Consider the following 21,358-nt stretch of genomic DNA (forward strand, 5'->3'; position numbering starts at 1 on the left):
CAACTGACCTCAATTCTCCCTTCCTCTCCTTTAATGTGTGTAATGTTTTCATCTATAAAACTTTAGCTAGGCCTTTTCCTCACTGACCTAAATCTACAAGGAAATCTTAATTTTCTGTTAATACTGAAACAAGCCTTTTGGCATCTCCTGCAGTACGACTGGCTGTGCACTGTTAATTAAAATTAACCTCCACATACCAGTGATGATTTTTAAGTACAATATCTATTTATTCTGGTGCACCTTACCACAATAAATCAAAAACTCCCAACAGATCACTACCAAGTTCGGTTGTAATGCAAAATTTCCTTCTGAGCCGTAAGTGCACATATTTTGTCACACTATGTGAGAATACAACTCTTCTCTACCATACAGCATGGAAGAGATGCTGAATGCAAAAGGCCTGAAACCAGCAGAAAATTATTCACACTGTGGAAAAATGAGCTGCTTGAGTCCCTCCCTCTGAACTCCCCACAAAGCTGGGACATTTCTCAACATGAGCTCTTTCATATTGCTCAGTAATCAAGATCAAGGCTGCAGACAACACTGAAGAGAGGCACGAGAAACATGTAGGTTTGGGTTAGAGATATGAAACATCTGATGGCTGAGGGGGAAGAAGAAAATCCAACATTGTACTCAGTAAACAGTTTAATACAAAAATAAAGCAGCATAAAACATACTGAGAAATACTGTTCAGCTTCGAGCTGGTCTTGAAGCTCTTTCATTTGCCCATCTGCATCTTGACGTTCCCTGGAAAGGAAGAACATGCTTAAGAGATATGAAGATATTCTAAAGCAGTAGACAAAAAAGCATTCATACTCTTGAGATCTCCAATGATTTCCTGTCCTAAGTAACATCAGCTATTAAATCTGAAGCTTCCTCTGGGTACCAGCTCTCTTTTTCACTTGGACAGCTGAGAATACTGCACTAATAATACTGTTAACACACCAACTACAACAGTGTCATGAAGTTTAACCCGTAAGAGACACTGATAAAGTAATCAGCCACCAACAGAATCTTATTTCCATGTAAAATGTCACTGATCTGACTGGTTGTTTTGGGTCTGTCGTTTGCTAGAGCACAGTCTGTGAATGACTGTATTCCTTGACACACGTATTTTCTTGAATTCATTTGTTATTAAAACAACAGTCAATTCCATTAACAACAGAAATGTAGCAGAAAAGACTTCTGCCAGTGTTCCACATTAGGGCCACCTTCTACATGACTAAGTGCATCTTGCTGACAGAAAAGACAAAGCACAGGGAGATAAAACATTAGAAGTCATAAAGGCACTAGGACTGAGATTCATCTGATATGTGTGGAAATCTCATCTTTTCATTCACATGAAAGCTCTTTATGTAAAAAAAAAAAAAATTATTTATTTCCTTACTTACTATCAGGTGCAAATACTACTTTTAAGACCTTGAAGAACTGCTGACACTTCTATCAGAAGGTCCTACAGATGTGTTTAAAGATCTAGATAGTAGTACTAGGTATTTCCAATGGTTATGCTTTGTAGCTCTGCAGTAGTATTAATTTCCAACTCTGATAAGCTCTCCTAGTCTAAAAATTCCAGTAACTTTCCTCTTCACTGAGGTCCTACATCATTAAAAAAAAGTACCTAGACCTTCAGTTAATTAAGTGTTTCTCTAAAGTCTTCAGACTCATATTTAAGCTGTGTTTTAAGATTTTCAGGATAACAAACGTCTTTTAATACAAACCTATACATTGCTGAATCGCTAGGGCAAGTCTCAGTTAGAGTCACTGTAAATTGTTTTAAAGAACAATTAAGTTTTGCACTGTAGAACAGCATATTCTTTGCAGCAATTTTTTAAAATTAATTTTGCTCCCAACTTTTGTCCCAAAAATATTTCAGATCAGTAACATGAGTAAAGCATATAGAGCAGCTTGCATACTTGCGGAGCTCATTGTTTTGTTTTTCCAGACTTAATTTGATTTCCTGAAGGTGGTTATTCTCCTGTTTTAACTGCTTCTCTGACATTTTCAAAGTGTTGACCTGCTGCGTTTGCATCTTGAGGTCATTTTGAGTGAGACAGCGCTTTTGTGTTTCTTGCTCTATTTTTAATGTCAAGTTTTTTACCTGAAAAAGAAACAGACACCTGTGAATTTTACAGATCTACACAGGAAAGCAAGATTTAAACGGTCTCTAATTGACTTCCTTTACATCTTTTGGTAAATCAAAGCTGCTTCCTGAATAAAGGCAGTAGCCCACATTAAATTACCTAGTTTTTCCACGTCAATCTCACAGCATTTACCACTACAGAAGAAAAACCTTTTAAGGTGAATAATGCTGAAATATTTCAGGAAAATGACACCACATTCCATGAAGTAGACTTTTTAAAGTTCCAGAGACAGAGAAGGAAAACTTTCTTGCCATTTTCATTCACAAATATTTCTAAAGTACAGCTATAACAGGAAAAATATTAGGACACTGAAAACAAGATTTGACTCAAGACTCCTTTTGTCAGCGTTCCTTACATCTTCACTTAGTATATCCTTTTGCCGAAGGAGCTCATTTATTTTCTGTTGTGATTGTTTGAGATCACAGTCCAACATGGAGCGCTGCTTTTCAGCTTCCAACAACCGATTTTCTACTTTCTGCTTTAAAGCTCTCTCTTCCAAAAGTTTCTTCTCCATTTCTGTGAAGTAAAAGATATAAGGCATCAGTGAAGTGTAAAACGGCAGATTTTGGAGGCCAAAGGGAAGAGGATGTCTGCTCTGTACTAACAATAAGCCAGATGTTTCTCCTTTTAAAACTGAAGAGAAAGACTACTTGAAAGTGATTAATTAAAATTTTCACAGTAAACACACACTCAGAGGATGATTTTGCAAGCATTTCAGACAGAGCTATTTCCTACTTTTGAGTTTCTAGATAACTTCCAGTTTATCTGCAACACCTCTGAGATGAACAAAAAGGGTGGAATTTTAAAAATAAAACATTCAAATCTACTGTGCTCTGTGATATTATAAAATCAAAAAGCTGAAGCTGTTTGGAAACCTGATATGCCAAGTGACTCAGCCATTACTACTGAATCATTTTTGCTTAACAAGACCTGCACACTTAAAATTTTTGTGAATGCTCTGCAATTGGACGGACAGGATCTGTAGGTAGCTTTGTAATTAGCTGCAATAAACATAAGCCATTTAATTCAAAAGTAAGAGCCATCTTCTGGAATTTTTTGGTGATTATCCCTCGCTTCATGGTATTTCAGTTGTCATGAGATGTACCAGAATATGCACAGTGAAAGATTTTATTATCTACTTTGTGTAATTCACACCTAAGTCCAACTGTGATGACAAATACATACCTTTCATGGCTTCAGATTTTGCTTCCTCTATAGACTCATAGATCTTATTTTTGTCTGCTAATCGTGCTTTTGTGGCTTTATGTTCAGCTTCTTCTTGTTCAAGGTTCTGCTGCATAACTTTAAATTTATATGTCATATCTATTTCCATGTTGCTCTTTTCCTGTTAAAGAAAAAATAACATTGAAATAAAATATTAAATACATCAGGTTGGTGGCAGAATTTTGAACAACAGCAACATGCTTCTTGGAAGGATGCACAGAGTCGAAGAGAGTGTTCAGGCTAACGAACTAACTGACAACTCATTTCTACAAATGTTTTTTTGTGAATGCCAAAGCACTCTAAAAATGTACGGTGACATCCCCAGTTGCAAACAATTACAGAATTACTGCATTAACAACCAACATTATGTAATAAGAGCAGCTCAAAGATTAAGTTTATTGAAGAAATTTTTCAAAACCTTTGTTTCAGTAACAAATTTGTTTAAAAAATCCTATTAGAAGAGGTTCTTTTATTTTTGGCAATAATGAGAGTCTAAAGAACTCCACACATGAAATGAAATGTTGCTACTGTACTGTTAAGCTACATACCGGAGTACATTATTAGGTACTTATGTACTTTAGAAATATAATGTATCATGATTTTGTGGGAAATTAGGTCTTTTTTCCCCCACTTCTCAAATTGAAAAAAACCCAAAAAAAGCAGAAAATAAGGTTTACTTTTTGTATAGGTTTGGTCTCAATGTCTCAAGTAATAAAAGCACAAATTCAAAAATTTCATAAGAATGTAACACCAATGTTCATTTAACACCGCTGTTACCTTTTCTAAATCTGTGAGCTTTTCCTGCAATTGTCTCTTCTCCATTTCCAGTTTGGCTAAAGCACTCTTTCCATTTTTCACTTCTTCTTCAAGGCTAGATATTCGACCTAAAAGTTACCAAAATATCAGTGAGGCTGGCCAGTGTGTGAAAACAAGACTGCACTTCAGCTATTTAGAGATAATATTTTTGAAATGTAACAGCTTCGAATTCTGACTATTAAGAACTTCTCCTTTGGGGTGATTTTAAAAGTTATCAATAATGTTTTATAGATGTTATCACACATTTTCTCTTAAATGCTCTTCACAATTTCGTAACATTTTATAAAACAGCACATTTATCTAGTCACAGTCTGAAACTCAAATGACACCACCCAAACCAGAAACAAGAAGCAATCTTAATTTCAAAAGATTTGCAGGAATACCTTGTAAATCACTGATAATCTCTGATCCATGACTTCGGTCTCTCCTTTCTGATTCTAGAGCTGACTGAAGATTGAGATACTCCTTCTCCAGTTTGAGTTTTGCATTCTCTAGCAGGCAGTTCTTATCTTGTAGTTCTCTATTATTAATTTCCAGCTGCTGGATTTGCTTTGTGCTTTCTGTCTGGTTCTTCCTTAACCTGGCTGCAGTATCAGACTCTGACCGCAGCAAGGAATTGGCTTCATCCAACTAAGATTTGATAAAAACATACTTCAGAAACAATTAATATATAAAAACCACTATTTCTACTACAGAATACTAGGTTTTATGGATTAAAGAAATATGAAGGAGTATATTTTAAGATTACTTTTGAACACCAAAACCTGTTGAGAAAGAACAGCTTTTAAAACGCAATTACACATTTCAAATCCCTCCACGGTTACCAAAATCTGTACTTCAAACAGTGATTATTTTAAAAGAAAAATATATAAAGTTGGCATACCTGTCTTTGTAGTTGACTGATTTTTTCATTGGATATTTGAGAGTTCTGATTCCTCTTTTTTAAATCTTCAAGTTGATCTTTCAAACTATTAACTGCAACAAAAACAATTCAACATTGTTAACAACTGTCATGAAAACGCTTCAACTGGAACTATAATTCATTTATTTTAAGTATTAAAAACCCACATCAAAATGGAACCTTCAAGCATGGTTCAACATACCCTCATTTTCCAAATTGCGTTTCTTATCTGCTTCATGTTCTGCTTTTCTCTGGTATTCTGTATTCTTATGCTGAAGAAGAGCCTTCTCTCTCTCTAACTGCCTGACTGCAGACTCTACATTCTTCCTTGAAGTTATCTGGATACATTTAAAAAAATACACCACTAATTACACACACACGAGTGGTATTCTTACACAGTAAAACACAGCTCATGCACTCAGTGTAATCTGTAATGGAGGAAGCCAGTCTATCTGCCTGCTGCAAACACAATGTATCAGAACACGTGGTCAAATCCAGCCCAGGATGTCTATGGCTAGGAGCTTTGCAATTTAAATACTGTTTGATCATCTGGATTTGACAAACCTGGTAGACCTGCCTAAGCAGTCACTCTGGGAGCAGAGAAACATACATGTATGCTAAGGTCTTGACATGCACCTGCATGAGCAGCAATACATTAAGTGGTACACAGCCACATCCAAATTTGCAGAAGCAGTGAAGTGCAAAGCTGGGCAAGAAATAGGGTCCTTTTACTAATACCAAACAATGCAAAGCATTCCTCCTCTGGAAACACTGCTCTCACACCTTCAATTTTTAAAATCTATATGGGATATTTGTATCATGCTGTCTGCCAACTTAGAAATATGGTAAAAACAAGTTCTGGAAAGAAATGTGCAGTTACAGTACAGAAATCATAATGAAAATATTTTAGCAGTGACAACAAGGTCATGCTTACGAATACCAAGGAATCAACTGGTGTTATTTGCTACAAAATATACAGCTCCTCAAAAACAATCTGCTGTTATTGAAGGAAAAAAGCCATGCACAAGTGTTTAAAGTTCTAATTCCAGTAAGAAATCTATGGCCTTACCTCTTCATCGAGCTCTTTTGCTATCTTCTCTAAACGAACACTTGCAGACCTGAACAAATTTGAAAAGTAACTTTAAACCCTGCTGATAATATAGAAATTAGAATGTTTGGATGCGTCTCACTAATTTTATATAAGGTACTTTTGTCTCATTAACTTTATGCAAGATACTCTATTTTCAGCAATAGCATGAAACCTCAAGGACTGGAGAAATCACTAAAATAACAGTGAGAATTCTTATAGGGAGTTAAAGCAAAAAAAACCTCAACAAACCCCAATAAAACCACCCCAGTAGTCACAGGAGTAGCAAGAACTAAGCCAGCAACTTACAGTGAGTGAGGTCTGCTTGCAGGGTTGGGAATCCCCGAAGTGGATTAAAAGGCTTTTATAAGTATTCAAAAACAAAAGGTCTAATAAAACTTCTTTATAAACATACCAAACATGTTGAAACATTCTCACCTGTACTTCTGTTCTAGTTCATCTTTGGCTTGCAATTCATTACTGAGCTGTTCTTCTAGCTTGCTTAGTTTTTTCTGAAACTGTGTAAAATATCAAAAAAGCATGGCCCACATATAAAAATGCTTTCACATAAAACAAATGTAATTCAATTAAATAACAAAACAAGGGAAAGCGAGGAAAATTAATTCAATCTTCCAGTATATTATTTTAAAACCATCACTAGAAGGTTACATCTTTACAAGGTATTAATTCTGATGATTTTAAGTATATGGATTTATAGCAACAAAATTTGTTGCATGATGAGTTGAATTGAACAGAATTATGTGCCACAGATTGTGAGTCATTAAATTTATATGGGCAAAAAACATTGTTACCGGCCCTTTGCTGTGCTCTGCAGCCAGAGACTTTCCACTGCAGCAGATGTTTTTGGATAGCATTTTCTAAATGAAATGAAAAAATAAAAAAGGGGTGTACATGACCAAATTGGACAACATTCAGATAAACATGTTCAGTGACCTCACATAGAGAAGAATTTCTTCATCTTACACCTTTGGAAGCTAATGAACACTTTTCAGGTTTGGAAATGCTTTGGTTTGCTTACTAAAATATTTTTTTAAAAATTTGTGAGTCCAGGACCAAAATATTCATGAAATAAATTATAAACAAAATTTTTATTCATCTCATGACTTCAGGCTTTCAAATGCATTTATTTTCCTCCCTTCCTCCTCTTCCTCTACCCCCAAACACGAAATGTAAAATTGTGGTTTTGTAAAATGCTTTATAATTTTTACAATTAGAAAATTTCCAGAACAGGGACACTGAAAAGGACATCAAAACCAGAGATTCATTGCTTGAGAAAATACAAATTAAATAAGATGTCAGAAGTGAAATGCAAGATTTTACCATCTGCATTTACTATCACAACATAAAGCAAACATCATGAATGTGACCATATGTATTTTAAACAGCAGTACCATTTCTCTTTAAAAGGTGAAGTCTAAAACCATTCATCTATTCATCAATGACAGGAAGGAAGTGGACTCTAATAAACATTTGCATTTAAATTTATCTGATCAATACATAATGCATTTCCTTTACATATTTTTTAAACTTTGAAAAGGAATTGTAAGTTTTAAGAAATGTTAACAATATACTATCTACACTTGAATAATACAAACGTTTAAGCAACATAATGAAGTAAGTATATGAATAAACCATAGCTTTCCTATAATGCAAATTTAAATTCATTTGTCAATCTTCAAAAGCTGAATAAACACGCTTCATATGCTCCAATTGGAGTATGATTTAAACATTCCTTTATCTCTGAAGGTGACAATTTACTTTTTCAAACTCTGAATAAATCAGTCATGAATCATTAATGCAAGTGTGGGACCTTCCCAAGAGTAATGCTGTCTATAGCGAACAGAGTCTCACACATTGGCTTTCCAAAGAAATTCTGGTTGCAAAAAGAATTTGAGAAAAATCAGTATTCATTTACCTTTATACTATAGCACCTTAACACTGAGTACAACTGCTTCAAAATACAACTGGTTTACTGCTAACAATTTGGTGAACATTTAAGATACTTCACATCCACATAAAATTATGTAGGAATTTTTTTATTCCTTTCATAATTCAGATACTATACTTACCTCTTCGCTGTTCTGTAAATAGAAAATATCATTTTTATTGAGGATCGTTAAAAAGCCCCCGACAAAACTGCTTAAAAACTTATTTTAGACTTTGTCTTTTCTTAACAGACTTCACAGAATTAGTTAATCATACCATTAATACTAAGGAAAAAAGGCACTAACCTCATTTTTACTAGATTGCACAGATTCATTTTCTCTGCAAGACTGAGAGGAGTCACTTAGCAACCTGTCAAAAACAAAAACAAATCCCTCCAGCTCTTACTCAAGTTTTCAACAACTCTGGCAACCTTGCCATTTTAATCAATTCTCTCAAGTCTCAATTTGTCCTACACTGCTCTCAGAATGGAGCTTGTTTTATTTTGGTGTTAGTGCATCTTTCTGATTTTAATCTTTCCTTAACAGAATGTTTCTAAAACTACAGCTGCTTGAAATTTTTTAATTAATATAATTATTTAATTATTCAAGATGAATTCTAGAAAGTTATTGTGCTGTGTAAACTTCTAAAGTAACTAATAAAAACCATTTTAGAAAAAAAATTATGAATCTATCAGAATTTTAATCTTAATTGATTTAAGATATTGTATGATTTTGTGCATATAAAAATACACTGTTTAATCAGAGTTATCGAAATAATTGAAATAGTAATTTATTGTTTTACTCAAAGTTTGCATTTTGTATCTTCACAACTGGATATAAATTAATAGAATGTAAGGAATAAATTATGTATTTGGGTGAAAAACTGAAAGAAGAGAAATGCGCAGGTATGTTTTTAAAAATGCATCTCAAAGTATTGCATACAAATTGTCTCTGTAGTAGGTAAATCCTATGAAAGGCAGCTGGTTTCCCACGAAGGCTTTGGGGATTGGAAAGGTTTCCACGTCTCCCTTGTCGTCCTCAATGTCATCAAAGTTACTGCTATCTATATCACTGCTAAGCTCAGGAACAACGGGAGCAGCAGCTATAAAAAAGGGGAAAAAAGATGCATTTCACTCCAAGATTCAGTCACTTGCTATATACTGGTATCTCTCTAGTGTTAAAAGACTGTAATTTTAAGTTGTCCTTAAATAACTTGGAGTAAAATATATATTAACCAGACAGCAGATCTGGAAATACTACTGTGAACAATTTTTTCTAGACCAATCTATTTTTGTATTAGTTGCCTAATGCATAGACCATCCAGTATGCAAGACATATTTGCTCAGGTAATCACACTTGAGAATAGAACTTTAAATACAACCATCATTCTAAAAAATCTTAGTAAATATATAACTTTAGAAGTTATGACAAACTTAAGAGCTGAACTGACATACTTTCCTTTTTTACCTAAAGCTATCACGTTTTCAATACCTTACATGAAAAGCAGTAAAACTGACAAGACCACTGTCAAACTACTGCCTTAACTACCTGTAGATTAAAAGAAAAATGAAACAAAACAAAAAAAAAAACACTTCAAAAGAACAAAAGACCAGAGAAACAAAACCTAACATGCATTCCTTTTAGTTAAAATTCTGAAACATCCAATTCCATTGTTTAAAATTGAAAGGTCTACATTAAAAACATGATAAAGGTAAGATAATTCCAGTAGGAAAAATGTGTATTTACTAACCCTTACTTGTATGAGGTTTTATAATACAAGTGATAAATATGACTATTTGAACAAGATTCTTGACAGATAGAAAATAGTTAATTTATACAGCTGAAAGTTTTATTTTCATTTCTACTGTTGCAAATACTGAATAAAATAGAACTTTTAACCTAATTTACTTACTCTCTCGAATGTTGTCCCAGTTCCACTGATCACTTCTGAAGAAAGGGTGATGCTTTATTTCTTCTACCCCATTTCGCCCAAGTCGCACATCCCTAAACAGCAATTAATCCAAAGTCACTTTAGGAAAAACAGCTTTTTCTTGTTTTTTTTAAATTTAAATTCTGATTTGTCCATAAGCAGCAATGAAACTTTCAGTAAAGATTGTCTGTGTTAACCACATTAATGGTCAAACAAAAACAAAATTTAAAACCCACTAACCACTAATCTGTAGTTTCTTATATAAAATGTACTGATTGTTAGCATGCGCTCTCCCTGTAACTGCTAAAATATCCAGAATCTGGAGTCTGCCACGTGGGGACTAAAGCAAGAAAGAGAGCACTGAGGCAAAAACTAAGAAAAAAACTAAAAACACAAACAAAAACTCAACACCCTTGGGGGAAATAATACTGCAGAACTTTTGTGTGAGCCAAACCACATGACAGACCGTAAGACGCAAGTGAAGGAAGGTCTAACTTGTTGCACAGAACAGTTATTCAAAGCTGGACTAAAATAAATATTCTAAGAATTCCATCCTCTGCCCCACAACTAACCCTGACACGTCTCTTGCTGATATTTGCCACGAAGTAAATCTTAATTGCAACAAGAAACTTCGTTTGAACAGAGGAGTCTCTCTTGAAACTACGTACAAGAAAAGGACATAAAAACAATGCATGGAAAAGAAGCAATAAATCACAGGGTCGATGCTGAGTCCTTCTTTAAGTGCTTCAGCAGCGATCACGCAGCATCTGTTTCAAATAAATTGCTCAAGCCCTGTGTTAAATATAAACAGGAAGAGGGACACACGTAGTGGAAGTCCACCTTACCACATTTACACTATTAAATTCTAATCATACTTTCTCTCTACCCTTCAGCTACCAAGGGTGAAAAATACTGTTAAATAAAGCACATCCTTCCTGACCAACCGCAGTCTTGCTCAGTACAGCAAACAATCTCTCTTTGAATGCAAAACCCATTATAATGCATTTTGTTTTCCCAATTCCTCCTTCTATAGCGGCCAGATGCCCTGCTCCAGCCGAGTTCAGATGATGACAGGAAGCATAAGAAGGCATCCTCGTTCCAGAGTTAACTATGGACCTACACTGTTGGTCTTTTAAATCAGTGAAATCTGAGATTCTCTCTGCTTTCTGAAACTAAACAAAATATAAGTGTTCAGGTCAAAAACAAGCTTACATAGCTTAATTTCAGTTAGTGACTTAGTTCCATAAAGAGAAACTTCTAGGATTTTTTTTGTAGCCAAAACAAGGTTTTGCAGGTTAGCTGTATTTACCAATTAATGCAACAAAGCAAATGAAAAAATAATTTCTAACACTCTAAGAAACCTTAAACAAATCCAGCAAGAACATGCTTACTTTCAGAAAAGTTTTTGCTTCCAGTTTTTTTATGTAACACCCATATAGACATTGAACAAAACAATTTTGTCACTGCCTTGGAGATTATGAATTACTTTCAGCCTTACACGTTTGTTACTGCAATTGGAAGGATTTGTCCAGCACAAACTGTGTTGTTAACAAGAGCTGTCTGAAGTGCTCATAGAAATAAAATACAATACCTGGAAAAAAAACACCTCAAAAGAAAAACTAGAGAATGGGAGGTTTGGCAGAAGAGATCTGAACAGAGATCAGGAAAAGTAGTAGAAGGAATTAATTTTCACAATACACCATCCAAAATAATACAGCCAATACCATCCAAAATAAAAAACACTGCCAGAACAACATATGCACTTACCTATCAGTTAAAAAGGCACAGATAAGGTTCTTTGCATGCTTAGAGATTTCCACATCATCCGGGAAATGCAATGAGTTCTTATGATCCATAATTTTACTGTATGTTCCTACTAGCGAGTCTGCATAAAAAGGAGTATCACCTGAAAATAAAATAGTAAACTGGCTGTGATTTTACATCATGTTTAAGTTATGTGAGTTGAATAAGACAAAAGATATAATGAAAAGTCTACAAGCAGTTTACCTAGAAGAGTCTTTTATTAAGAAAAAGAAAAAAATTGGACATGCAGGGTACAAAATAATGTATACTACTACAAATATTCCTTCCCTAAAATATCTGTGTTACAAACTACAGCATTTCCCATCCTGCCTATCACTACCAGAATTTTTTATGGTGATTTACATCTTTTGTTCTGCCTTAAGACTCTCAATATATTTTCTAATTTACATAATGGCTGACACCCATATGAATCAATCCTTAAACACTCCAATGGTAAAATGGACCAAAACTCATTAAAGACTTGCTAATGCACATTTGTTGGAAGGAATCCACCAAAGCTCTCTAAAGACCATTTGAGAGGTACCCTCCCTAAGGCATGTCAGCTCTGAGCAGGAGCCTTCCCAGTGTGTTACCACACTGTTAAACCCGTATTAATAAATCTTGTTGACTGACAAATTACATCAGCTTGAGTGCCCATATAAACATGGCAGGTGGCTTTTAAAATCATAGACCTTTTTCATCCAGAGGTTTCCAGCTGAGGCTGTAGTTAAAGATATTTCCAAAGGAACTAGACTTAAGAAAGGTAAAATTGGGGCAAGTGAAAAGAATAAGCTGCGACAAGGCAACCGACAATCAAATTAACGGGCAACATTCTCAACGTACAAATGGTTCGGGTGTGTAATCAAGAAGCTGCAACTTTTACAGAAATCCTATCTCCCAGCTAATCCATAGGTTTATGATAGAGAAGGTGAACAATCAGTCACATGAGCTAGGCTCTTTCCTCTGTTGTGGTGTGCTGTGTGCAGGCAGGAATCATCTGGCATGGCAGGCTGCAGCTTTCCAACAAGGAACTGAGCATTTCAAAAGCCACGAACATGAAAAAATGTACAAACAGACCAGTGGACAACAACTGTTCTGCTTTCAAAAGAAAATAAATGCGACAATCCTAACTTTTGTCTCTTTCTGTCATTTTATAGCAAAATAAGAAATTGGTACACACCACTTCTAGACTTTTAGTAAATTCATTAGGTTGCCATACCAGTGCATTGCAGGTGGGGATCACTGATATTGCTGCTGCCTCCCTCTTTCCCAAACTTCCTATTCTCAATGGTCTTCTGTCTTGGAAGCTCTGATTTTGGCCACACCTCAAAACTCTCTTAAGTCACTGAACTAATGTTAGGATTCATCATGTGACCAACATTTAACCTTTTAGTTAAGCACACAATAAAATTTTCATTTTCATAATACAATTACCATTTTCATTAGTTCTGCAGCTTATCAAAACCAGAATAACAAAACAGTTTCTGTGCTTTATTTGAAGTGCAAAGTTTTAGAAGACCATAGCCAGAATCTGATACATAACCACAGACAAAAATAGATACTTTCTCCCAGTGTGTGGGATATGGAGAAATTAAGCAATATTTTCCTCCTAAATACAAGGGGGGGAAAAAAGAGGCTCTGAAATGGTGAGAAAACATTCCGGACAGCTATGCTCAATATTTTAAGAACTGAATAATTTTATTTACTGCTAAAATTGTTCATGAGAGACTATTAACTATAAACCACACATTCGTAAAGTCAAAATGCTGTAATTCTGAAAGAGTTGGAAACAGTAATAGCATCATATGTTCAAGTGTCTTTCCTGGCTCAGGATACCAGAAACATCAAATCTGCAAAATTCCCAGAAAATGCTGATTTGGATTTTTAATAATTGTATGCTCAATTCCATCCTTCTATAATCAGTATTTTGCTACCAGACTATCATACTGATCCTCACTGTATTTTAAGATGCACATGACTCATCTCCTTAACAGATTATATTGTATGTTTGATGCCATAGCAGTCCAGTGTATTCTACTAGAAAATCCTGACTCAAGCACAAAAGAAAGAATCAAGCCATACTTCCTCATCTTGACCTAACAGAAGACACTGATGTGCTGTGGAAAAGGAGAAAAGGACAGTCCTGCCCTTTCTATTGCTTTCTCATGTCTTGTGCCCCTGCAAACTCAGTCCTGCCTGAGGTGGCACAAACATGGTGAGGTAGCTGACCCTAGTTAAAACTATTCTAAGAATTAGTTTTAAGCTGAACTGAGTCAGGGAACTAATCACTGAGCAAGCACGCAAACAGCTGTCACAGCACAAGAGTGACAGAGAGCAAAGAGAACAGGAATGAAGCTGCAGCATCAGCCAAAAGAAGCTGTTCGTGAGGTAGGAGCAGCCTCCATGCAGCAAAGTACAGCTAAAGGCACAGGAAAGACTCAATGATAATCTCATTAGCAGAAGAAATCACTACTTACCAACTAACATCTCAAAAAGGAAAACCCCTACAGACCACCAGTCACATTCCCGTCCATAATAACCATCACCCCCCTGCGATTTCAGGACTTCGGGCGAGATGTAGTCGGGGGTCCCCACGGCTGTGTCGCAGCGCACCATTCCTGTCTGTGCAACAGTAACAATACAAACAGCTCAGTTCCAGGGGCTTCTGAGCACCTCTTTAACCAATTCCTCTGTTAGTAGGACAGAAAAGCATAAAAAATATAGCCTAAAATACTTGGTTTGAGGAGTGTGTTTTAAAGACTGTTTTTTTATTCAAGAAGCAATGTGGATTGAAATGACATTTCTTGGTAATGTGCTTACCCCTGCCTACTCCGTAATGATTTTTCTTAACTTCATCTTCCCAAAATTCAACAATTTTATTTTTACCATTGGTTTCAGTATGAAGCTACACACCATACCAGACTGCTCCGTTTCTGATTGAATTCAAGGACAAACTTTGGAATAATTTTGACAAGTTATGAATTCTAGGCCATACAAAGCAGATACATAACAATTTATTTAGCCAATAAATCGAGTGTTATAGGCAAATTTTTATAGACACAGCTTGTTTTTTGTTTAAAGCTAGGAAGAAGAATAAAAGGAGAAGATATTTTTAAGGAATAGCAAAGTTTTTTTTTTTTTTTTTTTTTTTAAGTATTTTTTTATTAACATATTACCACAGTTGTATCAATGGAATGATTCCTCATCCTCTGCTTCACACTGAGAAACTAAAAATGTAAGGCCTAAGTGGCGCAGAAGCATCAATCAGATCTGCCAGCATTCTGGTTCAGAGTTATAAGTCTTGTTTCCTTTAATCAAATTCACTGAATTCACTCCTGAGAGATCAGATTGATGAATGAAATGAAATCCTGGATGAAGTCAGAGAAGTCCAAAAGTACACTCATCTTTTATTCTGTTCCTCAATCTGAAATTTTATCTAAGTTATCTTACAAAGGTTCTTCATGCATTTTGCCATCAGCATGAATGGCAATATGTATTAATTCTGAATATTAATACAGAATATTAGTAGCAACAACTAAGGTCAAAATATATATTTAAAGAAAATAAGAGAAACCTTCCTTTTTGGGAATTGTACTGATATGTAAAACTTAGACACCACATTACAATATTCTTTCTCATACACAATATGAACTGTGAAAAGCTTTTATTTCTGTACTAAAACAGAATCTAGAAAGTCATGAACCAGGAGGCAAAAACTAGAGGGATGACTAAACACCGTAGAGACCTATGGAATAGTTCAAGCACTCCTGGCAAATGCCTATTATCTTCTATGATTTCATGCTAAAATTGAAACCTAAAGAAATTTTAACTGCTCAGTTCCAGAATGAAGAGCAGGTAAACTTTTGCATTCTATCCTGGATGAGATAGCACATAGCTTGTTCATAATGGGATAAGAAAATGAAGTTAACTCTTTCCAGAGGACCTAATGCATTCACTGGGAAAAGAAAAATACAGGCAAACACACTTTAACACTGCAAAATAAACTAAAGCTCAAAGACTCCAGAAATCTAAAGCCGAGAGCATTTGAAACCGGATCTAGCACACGGCAGGAACCGCTGTCTGAATGTCCGGCTTGTCACAGCACTGTGGGCACTAACCTACATGTCTTCTCTGAAGCCTAAGCCTCTCTTTGCTTTGAGCACAGGAGGAATTGCTCTAGGGTTATGTGATTCTGCTCATCCAGTAGGACTGTGGCAACTTAATGAGGCCTCCAACACTGGTATGTGTCTATCTCTTCCTTATCCAAACACAAAATTACAAGGGAAAGTCTGAGTTTTTGCTCAGTCAAGTCTGGTTGAAGCCACCTGAATCCCTCCCTGGCTAATGAGATTCTTTAAAAACAAAGTCACCAAAACAGTTCTTAAAGAGTTCTCTGAAGTCTGCAGCTTCAGTCACAGCCTCACCACCTTGACACCTAAGCACTTAATAACACCCCATTTCCCATCCCTCTATAATTAATACACCAAAGCAAGAACACTTTTTAATATGTTACACAGGTTGATATTTTCTGAAGTCTTAAACAAAGCAAAGGCTGTGCCAAAAACCAGCCAGACCTACCCAAGTCTGATGGCTAGTATGAAGCAAAAGGAAAGTCTTTTCAACAATGTTACAGATGCTAGAGAACTCCACCTAATAACACCTTAAGTTTTCAGAGAAGATGCCAAAGAATTGAACAGTAAAACAAAAAATATTTCCACAGTAAAAAAAGGCCTTGCATGCTAACACCAGTTTCAATGGATCATAGCTCTCTGAAGCACGTGGAGCTGGTTGTACTTATTCCCCATACAACTCACTACCTTCTGTCTCAGGAATTAACCTAGAAATGCATTTACAGATCACAAAACAGCCTGGCTTGGAAGGGAACTTGAAAGATCATCTGTCCCAAACTGCCATAGGAAAAGGAGCTTATATAAGATTATCTAGCACCCTGTCCTACTGCATCACAAAACCTCCAGGAATGGGGATTCTACCATATCCCTGGGGAGGCTGGCCCATTACCACCTGAATATAAAATTCCCAGATTTCTGTTCCACTCATTTACACATTTCTTCTTTCCAAGAACTTGGGTGTTGTTTTGTACGTATTTTTAAGTACTGGGCACCTTAAATACCACAGTCAGACTCACTTCTGTGATCTCTGGCATCAAAGCTGAGTAAACACGGACAAGCTCTCTGTCCAGTACACAGCACCTTGGCAATCCCTACACTCTGAAGAGACTTAAATGGCGCTGTATTCTCTGGGCGATGTGTTACTCCTGTGTTTCAAACACCAAGCCTCTATTTATGCCCGAGTAGCACACTTGCTCTAACAGTTATCATACAAAGCTTCCTGTCAGGAGTCTCAGGCCAGTGTTTTACCTGAACTTTTCTCATCACCTCAGAAGATCATGGTGGACCTTGGAACTCATCTCCTGCAGCTATGTGAGAGATGTACAATGCACAGTTTAAAAAAATAGGCTGTCCAGGAGACACAGCAATGTTCTTGCAGCTCCTAACAATGTGGTGGTGAGACTGCTGTTTCCCAGCATCATTCAACATTATTATATTGCTGAAGACTAAGCAATTCAGGTTTCATCTTCAGGAAGATTTCCATCAGACCTGAAGGACTTGCTGTCTTGAACCAAGGCTGACAATCAGGCTCTCCCTCAGGAAGTTCCTTCCAGAGCTGGAGGGTGTTTGTGTGGAAACATGAGGATTGCACATATCAGGTGTTAATGCTGCAGGCAGCTTGTGCACTGTCCTGCAGCAAGGGACTGAGGCAGGAAGGATCCAGCAGAGTCCACTGCACAAGCTTCAATGAGAAAGAAGCTGGGTTCCATAAAGAAGAATACACTGCTTCTTTCAGCTGAACTGCCTGGGCTGAGGCAATAATCCCAAGTGGCAAACATCCCTTCTTTTGGTCATATATTTTTCAACAGATATACTCTGAATCTGTGCTCTGCTGAAAGCTCACTTAGCACAGGACAGTGCTGTGCATGGCAACACTGGGAGCTCCTGGCCCTACGATGCCTACCAAAAGCCAGCAGCTGTCTTAGTTTCTTCCACAACACCTGAGGATTAGACAGAGCCTGGTGAGCCCTGCCCTGGTCTACCTTATCATACCTAAATGGCAAAAAAAGGGAACCACGATTCCTACTAAATTTTTGAGTCTAACTCCATTCTTTATTCAACAATAGAAATACTCACTTTGTTGTAGATTTTTAAAAAGACAACTAATTAAAAAAAACAACCAAACAATGAAAAACAACACTGCAAACCCCCAGTTATTACAACTGAGTTACATAAACAGAACAGTTCCTTTTATGCTGGAAAAGATTGCTAAAACACTTAGCAACTCTTTTCACAAAATGATAAGGAGAAACTCTGCTGCAAGTGTCTGTTCTGGCCTGGCTGACTTAAGCAAACACTGAACCCAATTCCACAGCAAAGGTCAGAAAAATCTCTCAACAAATTTTCCTCGGGTCTCAACAGCGTAAGGAAGATGCTAATGCTCATAACTGCTAAAAGAGATCCAAATCCAAAAACATAAATATGTATTGGGTAAGCATATATTTTCTACAAATCAGTCTGCCAACACCAATATTATGCTTACACAGCTGGGATGTGTTCATGTTTTGTAAGAAGTAGCATGAGATCTGGAGACAATCCAGAACCTCTCAACTTCTAAAGCTTCCTGTAGAAAAAATGTTTGCCATTCCACTAAATCTGAGAAATACAAAGAACTTAAAATGTAATCTTTTAAAAAATGAACTTCTCTAGGAGATCACTGGTCTGTTGATGATGCCTAGTCTAAAGCCGAGCTCACTATAACTTTTTATGAGAAACTCGGATGCATTTCTCACATTTATAGTATCATCATCCACATTTTAATATTCCATTCTTTTAACAATAGAAGTGAAGAAGAAAAAAGTAAAAGGCGTAGGTCCACCATTTCTGGGGTCCCTAAAACAGCACAGAGGATTTATATTATGAGCTTTTTGATGCTTTTTTGTTGTCACTTCCACTGAAAAACAGATTCCCTTAAGACATTATGATCTACAAACTCAAAACAAATATTAGTATTTTTGACTGAATTAAGAAACCAAGTACTACTTTTGATCTTTTCAATTAAAGTAAATGCTGTCCTCTAAAATATAGGCAAGTAAATCAACAAAATGGAGGTAAATATTATTTTTGCCTTTAGAGTAACAACTACAACATCAACAGAACTAAACAGACTGAACTTCAATAAACAGCTGCAGTTGGACAATGATGAAGTTAATATATCATCATGTGAAAAAAAACCCACCCTAACCAGAGACAGTACTACTAGATACTGCTGAAGAGACATTAACTTAATGATGCAAATGCAAATTAAGTAGATTGCAGAAATTATATCAAGCACTGCCCAAACAATACAGAAAAAAACCAAAGCATAAAAGCAAGTAAGCTTAGAAGGATCACTCTAGCCAACACTACTACAGAAAACTTTCAAAGACCAGGTAAATCATAACACACATTCATATACAATTCTTTTAGAATCTGTTAGGATTTTTCATATTCTGTAAATTACAGCATAACACTGTGTGTTAGGCAAGATTCTAAGACTGTGAACTACAAAAAGTAGTTTTATTTTCAAGTTTTTTTGATAATATCCTGCTAAAAATATTCCTATGCAGTCTCATTAGAAAACTGTATTTGGCTGTACATGGTAAAATCTGGACGATTACATCATTTTAACTGACATCTTGGCATCCTGACAAGTAACTAACAGATTGTGATCAATATATCACATACCACTGCTGCCGTATTGTGACCTCATTTGAATGACCACTAGAGGATGCTATGAGAACAATTAGATACAGGAATAAACCACACGGAATGTATCTTGACTATAAAATAATTTCATTTACAAAAAAATGTCACCTTATGAACTGTTCCAAGGTTATTAAAGTTGAAACTAAGAGTTATCTTGCAAGCTTTTCAGACATTTGGCAAAAAAAAATGTACCTCAGAAATTCAGAAACACACCTGCTTTCAAAAATAGCGGAGTAAGTTTACATCCTTCTTCCACGTGAGAGAACAGTTTATAACAGAAAAAGTTACACTACTTAAAATACTCTTACATTTAAAAGTAGGAAGCAAGAAACAGCTTTATAACCAAGTACCTAATATGATGAGTGTTCCTTTGGGTATTATACTTCATAAGACAATAACCTTAAATTTAGATGTAATTTAGAATTACAGTTTTATAGATGGTAAATTATTCAGTTGCATACTTACTTCATCCATTTTCATGCAAGTGCCAAAATCTGCCAGCTTCAGATGCCCATGTTTATCTAAAAGCATATTGTCAGGCTTCACATCTCTGTGTATCAAGCCCATGGAGTGAATTGCATCAAGAGCAAGAACAACTTCGGCTGTGTAGAACTTGGCCCATTTCTCAGGCACATCATAATTGCTCATAAGGTTTACAAGATCTCCACCTGGCATGTATTCCATTACCATGTACAAATACTTGTCATCTTGAAAGGCACAAAATAGCTGCAACGTTAAAAAAAGGAAAGGAAAAAAATGCAATTACTTTTCAGACACCTAGGGAAAAGAATAAAGCCCTTTATCTTGACGTTTCATTAGACCTGAGAATATGTTTTCAAGATTACTTTTAATATGCATAGAATATACATTTTTCTATTAATTATGACAGTACCTTGAAATTTACTGAACTTCAAAACACCTTCATTATAATTTTCGAGAAAGTGAAAAATATTTCCTGATTATTTTAATACTGTAAGCATCTATCTATCTGTCTATCTATCTCCATGTTTCTTGGTATTAAGAAGTATCAATGAGTCAAAATGCAAAGTATCAAATCTGCAAAAGGGAGCATCATGTTCTGATTTGAAAATAGCTCAATAGTGAGCAGCATCTTAAACTGTTTCTAAATATTCTATATTATAAATTCCTTATATCAGTACATGTTTGAAAAGTCACTGCACTGCTGACTTTGTCCTAAATCAACACATATTGAAATAAGAAATAAAAACAAAATGTTCCTGGAGACAGCTATAACAAAATTCAAAGATACTGTACTTAACAATAAAATACTGGTCTGGTCTAAGTTGCAGTTCAGTATGTTTCCTACTGGCATGATAGTGAAAGTTCAGTTCAGTCTCTTTAAAATGTATTTCAGACCTAGAGTGCTGAAGTTTTAGAGACTCCACTCAGTCATCACCAGGTCTGAAAATAGCCCAGTCCAGCAAAAAGCATTACTATCAACTGTTCAATGACTAGTGTGAAAGTCTCTGAAAGTCTCACCTTATTTCTCAGGGAATACTGCCTTACCTTAAAAATGAAAATCATTCACATCTTTAAATTACACACACAAAATTAAAAGGCAATTGAAAAATAGGATGCGTGGAAAGGATGAAGTCAGAATCAGGCAGACTGTGGAGGATGAGGAACCATGAAAGGCAGGTATGTTATTAGGGATATTTGACATTCAGATTAA

General features: G+C 35.7%; 1 protein-coding gene across 4 annotated transcripts in view; it reads right to left on the bottom strand.

Moving 5' to 3' along the window:
• ROCK2 (Rho associated coiled-coil containing protein kinase 2) overlaps window positions 1-21,358 on the bottom strand; it is a 107,897-nt gene that overhangs the window by 25,850 nt on the left and 60,689 nt on the right. For 3 of the 4 annotated variants that reach the window (XM_069011600.1, XM_069011598.1, XM_069011603.1), the window contains exons 5-21: window positions 20,131-20,391; window positions 14,326-14,470; window positions 11,813-11,951; window positions 10,028-10,119; window positions 9,058-9,217; window positions 8,422-8,485; window positions 6,982-7,047; window positions 6,608-6,687; window positions 6,152-6,200; window positions 5,285-5,420; window positions 5,065-5,156; window positions 4,565-4,811; window positions 4,143-4,249; window positions 3,327-3,486; window positions 2,497-2,657; window positions 1,914-2,098; window positions 678-747 (exon numbers count right to left, since the gene is read on the bottom strand). In XM_069011600.1, coding sequence (XP_068867701.1) covers window positions 678-747; window positions 1,914-2,098; window positions 2,497-2,657; window positions 3,327-3,486; window positions 4,143-4,249; window positions 4,565-4,811; window positions 5,065-5,156; window positions 5,285-5,420; window positions 6,152-6,200; window positions 6,608-6,687; window positions 6,982-7,047; window positions 8,422-8,485; window positions 9,058-9,217; window positions 10,028-10,119; window positions 11,813-11,951; window positions 14,326-14,470; window positions 20,131-20,391 — 2,214 coding nt within the window. The remainder of the gene's footprint in view (window positions 1-677; window positions 748-1,913; window positions 2,099-2,496; window positions 2,658-3,326; window positions 3,487-4,142; window positions 4,250-4,564; window positions 4,812-5,064; window positions 5,157-5,284; window positions 5,421-6,151; window positions 6,201-6,607; window positions 6,688-6,981; window positions 7,048-8,421; window positions 8,486-9,057; window positions 9,218-10,027; window positions 10,120-11,812; window positions 11,952-14,325; window positions 14,471-20,130; window positions 20,392-21,358) is intronic. The other variant, XM_069011599.1, reaches the window with a different exon arrangement.

The sequence above is a fragment of the Aphelocoma coerulescens genome, chromosome 3 (assembly GCF_041296385.1).
Source record: "Aphelocoma coerulescens isolate FSJ_1873_10779 chromosome 3, UR_Acoe_1.0, whole genome shotgun sequence".
NCBI lineage: Eukaryota > Metazoa > Chordata > Aves > Passeriformes > Corvidae > Aphelocoma > Aphelocoma coerulescens.